General features: G+C 42.7%; 1 protein-coding gene across 6 annotated transcripts in view; it reads left to right on the top strand.

The window, feature by feature from the left end:
• Positions 1–13,131, top strand: part of Nsun2 (tRNA (cytosine(34)-C(5))-methyltransferase Nsun2) — a 159,228-nt gene that overhangs the window by 114,017 nt on the left and 32,080 nt on the right. For 4 of the 6 annotated variants that reach the window (XM_065433505.1, XM_065433501.2, XM_065433504.2 and 1 more), the window contains 2 exons: positions 3,304–3,428; positions 7,503–8,743. In XM_065433505.1, coding sequence (XP_065289577.1) covers positions 3,304–3,428; positions 7,503–7,639 — 262 coding nt within the window. In that variant the 3' untranslated portion in view covers positions 7,640–8,743. Of the gene's footprint in view, positions 1–3,303; positions 3,429–4,171; positions 4,425–7,502; positions 8,744–13,131 lie in introns of those variants that run through there. The other 2 variants (XM_065433506.2, XM_070530707.1) reach the window with 2 other exon arrangements.

The raw sequence follows: 13,131 nt of genomic DNA, 5'->3' as shown, positions 1-13,131 counted from the left end.
ACCGTACTCTTACCGATATGCTGTCCAAGTATGTTTCCAAGGACCACCACGACTGGGACATTGCCCTTCCTTATGTCACATTTGCGTATAATTCTTCCCGGCACGACACCGCCAAATTTTCTCCATATTATCTACTGTACGGTCGCGAACCGACCTTGCCCCTTGACACGGCACTTCCTACTGCTGCGATCTCAACAAGCTAGTATGGGAGCGATGCCATCGACGTCGCCGACTATGCATGCCAGCTTGCCCGTACTCGACTGACGGCCTCACAAACCACTCAGCAGCGTCAGTACAATGCCTGCCACCGTGACGTATAGTTTTCGCCTGGTGCGCTCGTGCTCCTGTGGTCGCCCTCTCGTCACGTCAAACTTTCAGAGAAGCTCCTTTCGTGATACACAGGGCCCTACTGCGTGCTGCGCTAGGTGACGCCTGTGACATGAAATCGCTCCTGTGAGTTCAACCTCGTCCTCTACTCTGGCATCTAGTGATGTCGTGCACGTCAGTATGCTCAAGACCTACTACACTGCTTCCGAGTCCGGCCTTTAGTCACTCTGGGACGGCGCTTTTGTTGCCGGGGGTAGTGCTACGGAACAGTATTTGCGATGACAAAGAGGCGAGCAGTGTGAAGACGACGACGACGATTAGAGGCTAGCGCGGGCTGTTGCCTCTTGGCCAAGTGCAGCGTATTTCTTGTAAATGTACTTGTATATAGCTTTTTGTCCGCGTCTTCCTACGTAACAATATTATGATACAATACAAGGTACTCGGGCAACAAGTATTTGAGATACAGATAAAATATACTACCGCAATTATTGTATCCGATACAATACTTTCCATTTGTATCTTATGATACTTTGATACATTCACAAGTTTCTTATTATAGATCGATATAATGTAGCAGCAAACGTGTATGCGCTTAATGAAGAGCAGCATTCTGGGCAAGTTGGTAATCCATTACTCAAGTAATATTGCGCAAAAAAATAAGGCGACACAGACGTAAGAGAAGACCCACCAAATGGTGTGTCTTCTTGTCTTACGTCCGTGTCGTTTTTTTGTTGCGCAATATTACTTGTGTGTGCACAAAAATATTTGCTTGGAAATTTTTAAACTCCGACTAACCATGCTTCATTTGAATGAAATGTCTGTTGGTATCTGAAAATTTTTGTCTTTCTTGCTCAAAGTACAATATTTTCATTCCAAACCAATTCAACGGGGTTGCTTTAGCTGCTTAACATGAAAGCTCTTTATGCGCTGCGCTGTCAGCGGTTTTTGTTTGTCGCCTTTGTAATTGATGGGAGTCATTGCTCTGCTTGCCAACCAGCTGGTGGGTCGCCATCTAAATTACAAGAATGTCAATAAGGAGCCTCTGCACAATGGCACAAATACCGCTGTGGAGTTTTACCTTGTCCATAAACGTATTATCATTTATGCAATAGCGGATCACCGGGCAGGTGTACAACAGCAACAATGCTGGTAGTGGCATTTTTTGTGACGCATTGTGTGTACAGAGAGCACATAAAGCTGCAATGACCTTTAATACTCTACTTATTTGCTGGCGTAAAGCGTTCGCTAGCGACATATCCATAAATGTGCAATCCTTTTATGATTTTTCTGCGAGAAAACTTGTGCAGCCCAAAAACGTTTTATACGAATTGTAGTGTAACAAAGCGCTACAGAATACCGCCACTATTCACATTACTGCCACTTATAGCGCCGATTACCTGGTGATTTGTAACAGTAAGAAATTTAAAGGTAAGCTATATATATATATATATATATATATATATATATATATATATATATATATATATATATATATATATATATATATATATAAGAAAAATAGAAAGGCTGTTCCGTATCATACAATCACAGTGAATACATAAAAACACAATACAGGCGGCACCACTAATGGCGATGACATTTAAGCATGAAGTATTATCAACTTACCTGTTAAGGTCAGACAAGAGAAAACTCTGTGCCTGTGAAAAATAGCTTAAAATGCCTTGTGTAGACGCTCATTAGAAAAACGGAGTTTTAGGTATTAAAGTGTTTCTAAAAACAATGTCGCTGCCTTTAGTTTTGTTCATGTGGCTTAGTGGCAGCCGGATCGGCGGCTTGAGAAGCGAAGTTCAGCCAATATTTATAGTTTCGCACGGTGATGTTGTGATAGCCAGTATCTTGTATCTTAAGGTACACAATACATTCTTTCATGTATTAGAAATACAGATACTGATACACGTCTTGCTAGACGTATCGTGATACCAATATCTTCGATACTGCCCAGCACTGCTGCGAAGTACCAAGACTTCACCGCGAGGCCATGCCACTTACTGGTTTTTGAGACTTTATTTGCCAATTTAAAATTATAATTTCTACTTAAATCACAAACACCGTGCTGGATTATTTCACTATACATCATGGTCATTTCATTTGTATCAACGTCTCGCAACACATTCTGGCCACTTGTTAATGAAAATAGCCATCGTGTAACAGCACAAAAAGGCTCACTGTATTGGAAATGAAATAGTAATAAAAAGCTTCACATAGACTGCAGCCAGTACTTGAACCTGGATGGTGCTGTATTGTATGTGCGGTAAAATTTGGTGTACAAATACATGAAGTAGTTGACATGAACGGGAAAGAAAACTGCCTTCATGCAGATGTTGAAACTTCTGCAGACTTACGCGTCTGGAGGCCGAGTCTTCTATTATCGCGGACAACTTTCCGTGGCTATAAAGGGAGGCAAAGCACGCACAAGTAGAAGCGCTTCTGTAAAGGGTCCCACATTTTCATCCACGTTAGTTTAAGCTGGGGAAGACAAAACAAACACCTTATTAGCAACAGGTAAATAAGACAAAACATACCACTGAATATAAAAGTTTACGGATGTTGCGGCTTTTCCCTTCAGCGTCTGAGCAAATGTGAAACCGTTGCATGTGGAAGCTGCGTGATTGAGTGTCTGTTCCGAGCAACTAAAAGCACTGTCAAACGTTAACAAACTACTTGGCGCTATAATATGTGTGCAGGAGCTCCATTCCCATAGCTTTCCCTTCATACCACAGAAAGTTGTCTGCTAGTATAGATGGTTTAATCAGAGTCTGTGGTTCTTATTGAGGATTTCTGTGTACTGAGGATTTGTAGCTGAAAAGGATGTCCAGCTGTTTTCACTCTCATTTAGATTACGGTTTATTTTTAAACCACATGTGGCAAATAGCACAACTCTGCCATTTCATCAAAACTTGCATGGTGAATTAAGCAACTTATTCATGTTGAACTGCAATGTAAACTTTCATGCAGGACTGCAGATGAATTCCAGCTAGTCCTGGCTGGGAGAAGAGGAAAGGCAACGCTGAGGTGTTATGTAGCTAAGCAAGAAAGGGTGCACTACCTTCGCGTATGTGGCTACGATGTTTCTGAGTATGGTGAGTTGTTCATACTTGCACTACTGCATGCATTTACAAACTTATCCACTAAATTTTCTCGCAATACTGTAATGTTATAGTGGATCAGCAGGCTGTGGCTAAAGATACATCTGATATACTTAAGCAGTGATAGACACGTTTCATGGCTGCAGTTTCGGTGAACACTGGTTTCGTTTTGATTCTCTGTGAAACGTGTGATGTCACAAACACTGGCTACATTGCAATGGACAATTAGTTAGCAGCCAGCTGTCTAGTGAAAAAATAATCAGGATGTGCACACTAGTTAAAAGCATGTCTGCTCTGGTGAAGTCATGTGTCTCGCACCACTACCACACTGCAAAGTAAGTTGCAGTGCCCTCACCGCTGTGAGCATTTATCAGTTACGAGAAGATGAGAATTGCAGCTTGCGTGCTGATTTTGTGTAGAATAGAAGTGAGGGTAGTGGATTGCTTTAATAAATGAAAGCATATTGATGTGCTGAGCACTTCTTTTTTTTTTCTTAGTTTATTTCATAATTCAGCATTTGGTTAATTGACAACAAAACTGAAGCAGTGCTGGCACGTTTATTACCTTTGCATATTGCGACTGCGCCATTATCTAACACAAACATTTGTTCTTGTTGAAGCTGATGACTCTACAATTTGTGAAAAGCAGTACACATGCACAATCGTCACTGTTCACAAGGAAAGACTTGTCTACGGCTTTATCATTTACAACTACAATATGCATTACCAACTCTCCAGGAATCTCTACACTTTCAGCAAAGCGTACCTGAGCCACCATTCTCTGTAATATGCATTCAAGCTTGCCATCTATGCTCACCACGTCATCTCTCTTCTGATGCTGCCTATGTGAGATGCACTCTCCTTGGTGCCAGCAGAGACAGTGATGAGACAACTCTGACCATGCTCAACCAGAAAGTGGCACAGCTTGAGTAGGTTGATGATACATTTGAAAAGACCATGTGGGGCAGCTCCAGAGAGCTCAACAGCTGTGTACAAAATTGCCATTTTGTTCATATAGAAATGGTACCAGAAATTGCGCAGTTGTATTTTTGTGCTCTGAATAAAGTTGGTCCAAGTTCTCACTCACCGAAAACAGTGGCAGTGCTAAGGCGCAAACCTGGATGCTTGGGTGAAGATTGCAAATATGCTAATGCACCACGCCGCTAGATTCCAAAACTGCGTAATTGGATTCACAAAGCTCAAAGCGATTGCCTTGAAAATGTGGAATGCAGGAAGGCACAGATATGCTCATGGCAAGCTTAAAAGAATAACCATTTACTGGAGATGAAGAGGAACTCTTAAGAGGCTTCAAATTTTTTTAAATTTTCTCCCTTACCCCCCTCCCCCCTTTCTTTACTGAAGTTATAAAACTAATTTCTGTACTGTAGATAATAGATTTGACTTTAGCCAGTTTTCAGGAGTGAAATTCAATGAGGAATTGTACTGTGGATTTTATTTCTTTAATGCCAGCTTCTCTTATACTAAAAAAAAATTGAGCAGGGTGGATGTGTGAAATTAGTGATGTCACTTCAAAGATCTGCTATTTTGCAAAAATAGTCAAATTAGGAAATTAACTCGACAGTTGCATAGACGACACACTCCTGTGACAATTCAAAGCAGAAATACGAGTTATTTTTACTCATTAGGGTAGTGTTCCCAAAGTAATATGGTAAATCATGCCCCTCATAAGCCCCAACTTCTCTAAAGGTTAACAGTAGCGAAATTCAGTGCAGAGACAAAGTATTGTTATAAATAAGTTAGCCATCCAAATTTCATTTAACCCTTTGATGGTCAATTTTTATAATTGAAGCTTCTGAATTTTCTGGGGGACCTATTTCGAAAAAAAGTTTAGTAATTTTTCTAGGGTGACCGTAAAGTGAGAAAAAAAAATATTTTGTGTTGGTATATATGTATCGTTTATTCATGAATAATAACAATAAAAAAGGAAGTAAACTTATAAGAATAAAAATTTGATGCATTGCTATACACATAGTTCAAGGCTTAGAAAATGCGCACACAAGAATATTTCGCAAATTTCAAATGTTCCTGCTCTTATACTAATATTTACGTCCATAGCGTAATCGAACTGCGTAGGTTAGCGCACTCAAGAAAACTGTGTGGTTGTGTGCCCGTCAAAAAAGCAAAACGTGTGACAAACTTCTGCTAATCTTCATATTGCCAACCAGAGGCAGTTAACTTTCATGCATCTCCAAAAAAGAAACGGAAACGCATGCACGGCATTATCCTTCCTATGTGGACCCCTGCGAGCACTAAACGAGCGAGAAACAGGCGGTCGCCCTTTGAGCGATTAGTAACGAGATAGCCATTAGTTTTGCGAGCGCAAGAAGCCGAAACTGCCCTTGGAACAAAACCGAAACTGCTGCCCGCCCGCGTGCGCCACAACGCGCGAGCGGTAGTATATAGACGTGCCGGAGCAAACTAGCTCTAAAACGAATCACGCAACGAGAACCGAGAGAGAGGGAGGCATGAAAAAAAATTCCCCTGTATTCCCACATAGTGGCAGCACATGCCAGAAAAAAAAAAAAAAATGAAGGAAATAGGCATGCTTTTTAAATGTACAGACAGCGCCGCGAATATATGGCATCGATCATTTTGGGCTTGTTCGTGGCTCCGTATATTTACATCATTAACCCTCAAAGGGTTAAATCTTCAAGTGCTTTGATTGTTGATTTTTGTGCTTACCCACCATGGTTGCTTAGTAGCTCTGGCATTGAGCGGCTAAGCATGAGGTCGTGGGATCTAGTCCTCACCGTGGCAGCTGCATTTTGATGGGGGTGAAATGCAAAATCACCTGTGGTACTCTGCATTGAGTGCATGTTAAAGGGACACTAAAGGCAAATATTAAGTCAAGTGAAAGTGATAGATTAGTGCTCAAGAATCTCTAAGGCATCAATATTACTGTGAACAGAGCCTTAAAGGGAAGCTGAAGAGTCTGTCGAATTCAATAAGACGCTCATATACGGATGCGGGAACCTTATAAACCATGTAGGTAAAATTTGGTTTTTTTTTTTTTCAATTAGGAGCGACGTAATCGTCGGTTGAAATTTCTCTGTAGCTCCGCCCCCCGTCGAATGCCGCGCGCTGCTGCTGACGCCGACGATGCGAGCGGAGACCGGAAACCGCGGTGTTGCGACGTCAACTCTAGTGTTTCATTCCTTCGCACCGTCCGCGACTGTGCCTGACCGCGCTTGTTTCTGCGTGCGTGCTATCGTAATCTGCTTCGATCGACTCGGCATTCCTTTGCTGGTGCGTCTGCATGTATGTAGAGTGGTGGTCAATGTGCGTGTTAGTCAATGTGAGCGGTAATCAACGTGAGTGGTAGTCAACGTGGTAGTCAACAGATGAAGGTCACTACACGTACTGCATGAACCGGGAAGCTTTTCATGCGTTTAAACCATCTTTGTAGATTGCCGACAGCTTTGCACAGCGCGCAAATGCCGACGATCACATCCTCGCGTACATTCCACGAGGAGGCATGTAGGAACACAACACTACAGTTGTTTGACCGGAAACAAGCATTGTAATGTTTCTGGAATGATATCTAAACAGTCCACGTTGACTTAGTATTTGCCTTTAGTGTCCCTTTAAAGAATCCCAGGTGTTCAAAATTAATCTGGAGTCTTACACTACAGCATGCCTCATAATCAAATCGTGGCTTTGGCACGAAAAACCTCAGAATTAAATTTTGAACTTTTGTGTTGCCTCCATCCCCTCTTTTCTGCATTATTTTCTGGTGTGAGACATCTCGCAACAGTTTTTACTTTTTTTTTCTTAGTACATATAGTTGGAATACTACAATGCTTGCATACCTTGTGCTGGTAACTTGTTTAAAATTGCAGAACTCTAAGAGTGTAGCAAAGTGTGATCTTTGTAACCAAGCAGCAGGTTATCTTTTCTTTTGGGGAGGGAAAACTAGGCCAAGCAGTCTCACCAGTGATAGATTTTTTACATCTCTTGATTTCACTGTCCCTGTGCAGATCAACTATTGTAGCAGTGCGGGGATTTTTGTACATTGCAGCAGGTTGCAATGTTTTCTTTTTGTTCTCAGAAAAGCGTGACAGAAAGAAGAAGCCAGAGGACAACCTCAATATGGAGGTTTTGGGAGCTGGGGACTCAGCCAAGGATGCACAAGAAGCAACACAAGAAAAAACAGAAGACAGTTGTAAAGCACAGAATAATGACTAGGCACATTTTTGATAGCTATTAGAACGTCCATTTCCTGTGGCCTTTCTTACTCGTTTGGGACCATGGTCTGTATCTCACAAAAAGTGACTTAAAAGTTATCTCGCGACGCGAGGGTCTGCTGATGAAGTGTGCTGTATCTGGTATGCCATATTATGTGGGAGCCTTGCTGTAATCAGAATGTGGCCTCCAGGGAGCAGATTCTAATGACTTGTCCTTCAGCTCATTGACTGGCATCTAAAATGGTGTAACACACCTGCACCTTACACCGATTCACAGTGCTGCATGTAGGCCACTTGTAGGTTACTTAAAATAATTCAGTTACCTTTCTGTTATAGTTTTAGCTCTGCCTGACAAACTTGCCTACTTTTAATGAAGCTCTGCAGAATTATTCTGACCATAAATCATTTCACTTCAAAAGATTCTTTGTACAATCTTAAGCCCAAATTAAAAAAATAAATAAAATAAAATTGATACGCACATACAAAATTTGTTAACTTAATTAGAAATTGAAGCAGATGCATTTCAGACATCTAGTGAACACTAGCAATGAGAACAGCCCATTTTAAAATGTGTACTGGAAGTTTAGGTGGACTTGAAGCCATAGACAGCACCTGTGCCTTCTGTCAGTGTCATTTTGGGACACATGCCAATGCTACCCAAAGGCACAGGCTGCCTAGCTTAGAGCTGGGCAGGTTTGCCTGATGTTGACTTACTGCATCGTGAGGAAGAAAGCGTGGGCAGCTGCCAGAAGATTGAGTTTGGTTACATTGCTCTTAGTTTGGAGAAATAGCCTGGAGAAGGGGGGAGGGGGGGGGCAAGAAGGGGTTATCCAGAGAAAACAAGGCATGCTTCATGTTGGAGTGGCAGGCAGTGCCCTTTGTGCCACCATTGGACTCTTTCTTTTGGTATCTTAATGTTTATTTGTGCCTGCTGTTCCTTCTTGCATTTGTTGAGTTTAAGGAAAAAATGTGTAGAGTGTGCACGCAAGCAATTGGCAGTAAGCATCATCTCATGTTACATCCGTAGCCAAAAGTCATCACTGCATGTTGCTCTGGTCTGCGAGGAGTGTGTGTTGTTGGAACGGATTAAAATGCTAAACTGTCATTTCAGTGTTTTCATGGAGTTGAGGTGTAACCAAGACAGAAACACACACACACACACACACACACACACACACACACACACACACGCACGCACGCACGCGCGCACACACATACACGCGCGCACACACACACACACACAATAAAAGCTACACACTCAATCAGCTGCCCAGTATGCCTTTGGCATCCTTAAGTTATTTTTTAACCAAAATTATTCTGATACAGAGGGTACCTCTCGTGCACCCTGTTTTCGCCACAAACAGTGCAGACAATGGCAAAATTGTTACTGCAAACAGCAGTTAGATAAGAAATGGGTTGATCACGTTTGTTCATTCACAACACTTTGGTTCGTGTAGGACATGACGCCCTGCATGGTGCCCTGCATTCCATATCAGAAAGATTACTGATATGGAATCAAACCAGTCATGTGTTTTTTAATCACTATGCCACAGCTACCTTCACAGACACACAGGTACGAATGCATTTGCATTGTCTGCACTGACAGTTTTTCATTGCGCTCATCTCATGCACTGTGCGCCTGGCTGTACACTGCAACATGCTGTTCCGTCACTTTACAAGTGTTTGCACTGTGCTGCATGTGCTTTCTGCAAGACTCAAGGGTTTGTGGGGGGGGAAAAAAAAATGCCAGCATTTAAGGTCACCTTGCAGAAGGCACACTGATCAGACATCTTGTATGTCCTGCTTGCAAATACAGTCGAGCGTTGATATAACGGAAACGAATATAATGAACTATTGCTACCCGCCGTGGTTGCTCAGTGGCTATGGTGTTGAGCTGCTGAGCACGAGGTCGCGGGATCGAATCCCGGCCATGGCAGCTGCATTTCGATGGGGGCGAAATGCGAAAACACCCGTGTACTTAGATTTAGGTGCACGTAAAAGATCCCCAGGTGGTCGAAATTTCCGGAGTCCTCCACTACGGCGTGCCTCATAATCAGGCAGTGGTTTTGGCTCATAAAACCCCATAATTTTTTTTTTTAACTATTGCATGCAACGAAGTTAAAAAATAGTGGCCATGCTTATTTCAATGGGCCAACTTATGGCTATAACGAAACCGAATGTACAAGATTCAACGCAATATTGGATATAGTGAAATGAATATTTCCTGATTCATTGCAGAATTTTTCTTGGGAGGCAGGCATGCTGGAGCGGTATAATTCACGGTCGATTATTTTATAGTGATAGCAGTTACATGGACACTGCAGAAGAATCTCCGGCGTTGCCATGATGCTCTGTATAAAGTCTAAGTACGATAACAGTGGCCGTATGCTGTGGGTGCGAGCAAAAGCATGCGAGGTAATGCGAGGGTGAGCCAAGAAGCACGGTGGCTCGATCTCGCGCGTGCAAGGGTGGAAGGCGGGGAGGAACTGCACTGTCTTCCATTGCGCGCACGGCTGCGGGGGGGGGGGTCTGCTCCATTGGCGGCTGCGTAATGTGTGGCGACCGCGTGGGCATTATCTTGAAAGCAATCTGTGGTGGGTAGAGTCTATACGTGCCCAAGGCTGATGGCTTCGTGTGCGCTGTGTCCTAACCACTCAGTTTGTGTTGAAGCGAGAGGCAGCACGAAGGGCAATTCTCTTGTTGCCACTGCCACTTGTACTCGCGCCAGTGTTTAGACAGCAAGTGTCTGCGGTCATCGAGGCAGATGTGTTCATGTTTGCCAGTGCACACATGACACCATGCTTGTTAATTTAGTTAACGCATGTTTACAAGTTATACGACCGATAAAACTGTCTAACAATTTGCTATGGCAATTGATGATTTGCCTTTCAGGTGAAACTGCGACACTTTTGGGGGGATACAATTACTTTCACTTGACTTGACACCAAATGCATTGGCATCTACGAGCAACAACAATCCTAGCACAGTGCCGAGATAGCGGGCTTGGCACTGTGCGAGAAACTATCGCCCATCGATGCCAACTCTTATGTGCCGAGTAACGCAAAATCTCGTGAAAGTGCTTGTATTGTTGATCGAAACGCACCGTACCCTATCATGTGTGTTGCACGAAGCGTGCTCATAACGGCAGCATTGTGTTGTCATCGCTCACTTTTGAATGTGTCTAGCAAACCATGGGCACGATCGGAGATCGTTGTTGGAAACACGTATTTCAAACAACAATCTCCGATTGTGCCCCATAGCACTAGTCACGGCCGGTCTAGAGCACACCTCTGCTGTCTGACCAGACATGTGCTCTAGACCGAGAATACCGCCCTTGCTGGGTAGCTTGCAATGCCAACACACAGCGTCACATTTGCGAGCACAATCCAATTTCTTTTTTTCATCTATATTAGTATGTCCTTTTATCCCGAATATCGGACATGACAGAAGTAACTTTAGTGGCAGCTGCGACTTCGTTATAACGAGGTTCGACTGTAGATGCCACTATATTCAGCACATGCATGTTGCTGCATGCCAGCTCCGTACTTCAGATTGCAGCGAAGCCTTTCAGTGTTGTTCGGGACAGGATTTATTCCTGTGGCACTTCGGTTCTCTCAGTGTTTTCCAGGAGCACCAGGAGTGAGGTGGGTTGGTTTCTAAAGGTGACATGGGAGCCTGTACACGTATCCAGGAGTCAAAGGCTGGAGGCCTTTGACATAAGTCCCCTGGCTGATGTTAAGGTGAAAGTTTTTGGCTGAACTGCTGCTCGCAGTAACCCAGTTAAAGAACTGGACACTAGCAGTTTTTAAAAATCTTTTACAAATTACAGTGACATAGGAAAGGGTTGGAATATCAGCCTTTATAGGGAAGGCAATTTAAGGGAGGAGCTCTTCATAACATCAACTGAGAAAATTTGTGTTAGTGCCAATCAAGCAGTATAGAATGCACAAAGTGGAAAATTTTGCCTGAAAGTAATATTTTATGTCTATTTCCATCTTTCATGCCATGTTTTCCACTGCCGTTATGTAAACATGTACGCTGGCAAAATAGGAGTTGACATAACTATGCACTCGAGATCAAGTTATCACATGTATTGCTTGTTTCATTTTTTTCCTTTTTTTTAGCAGTGTGTAGGTGAAATATGTACATTTCTGTCTTGCGTGTAGGCATTAAGATCATCTGCCATAGACATTTAGCAATAACGCAAAATGTCCATTAGGAAACATATTTTCTTGTGTTCAAATGCCTTTTTTTTTTTACATAAATGATTTGTTCACTTTTTAGTACCTCACAAACTACTTTTAGAAGAAATTTATGGCTCTTATAACAGCCATCGCTATCTTGCCTCTAAAGGTTACATGTGTGGGGCAACCAGTGTGACCATAGAAAGTTGCTGCGAACCACCACATTATCTACTGCTTTGTGGCGGGTAGGAAAGGTTATCATATGCAGTCGAGTTTTACAGAAGAATCTCTTTAGGACTAAGTTGACAACACCATGAAAACTTGTCCAGCTTATCAGGGAGCATGGTTTTACATATGTGTCTGACGTAATATAACCAGGAGTCAAATTCTTTTTCATATGTGATATTGCTTTCAGCACAAGCTGCTTAGTTTGCCTGAAGAAGCAGTAGTGAACATAGAAAAGAAACTTGTGAAATGAGTGCACCTCCTTTTTTGTCTTCACATGATTTGTGGAGTGTATTGACAAGCTCAACAAGAGAAACGTTGGGACATAGATTAGGAGCCTTTACTTTAGTGGGATATTGCATTGTATCATGGTTAACAACAACAGTTCAATGAAAATGAAGATGGGCAATTACAAAAAGAAAGCTTTCGTTAGTAAAACATCTGCATGGTTCATTTGGCCCGATTCAACATAATTTTCAGCGTACTTTGTTAAACAAATGAGTGCACTGCTATCAGAAGGTATGGCTGCCTCAAGTTCCTCACAAGTCCGTCAGTGACAGCATGCAACTAAAGAAACAGCTGTGCCTTAAACTGAGCATCATAACGCAAGATCACATCAGTGGGGGGGGGGGGGGGGGGGGGTGTATTCTGTAAGAGTCCACCTAGTGAACTGTCCATTTCGGCCGCTGCTGATTGGATGCAGCTGTACGAACGGCCCGAGCCAATCAGCAGCGGCCAAAATGGACAGTCCACTAAGTGGACTCTTACAGAATACCCCTCCCCCAGCACTTCCACTTCTGGACACTGTCATTACTGTTGTCATTGTCTGAAAAAAGTTATGAGTGGCCCTCAAAATTTTGACAGTGTTTTCTTTCATTTTATTTTTCACTTTCTTGCCATTTCCTGAAGCCTTGTTAAGGTGATGCCACAACCACAGCCATTTTCTGCCCCTGCTGAATTAAAAAGGTGTAGAGGTGGGCTAACTAATTAGCTGTGTTGTGATGCTGCTTGTGCTGAGAAGACATAAGAGTGGACACAGCAGTTAAGTGTCGGTTGTTTCTTGAAATCAAATACAGCATAGACC

Source organism: Dermacentor albipictus, chromosome 1 (assembly GCF_038994185.2).
Source record: "Dermacentor albipictus isolate Rhodes 1998 colony chromosome 1, USDA_Dalb.pri_finalv2, whole genome shotgun sequence".
NCBI classification, from domain to species: domain Eukaryota; kingdom Metazoa; phylum Arthropoda; class Arachnida; order Ixodida; family Ixodidae; genus Dermacentor; species Dermacentor albipictus.
This window is presented reverse-complemented; position numbering and strand designations above follow the sequence as displayed.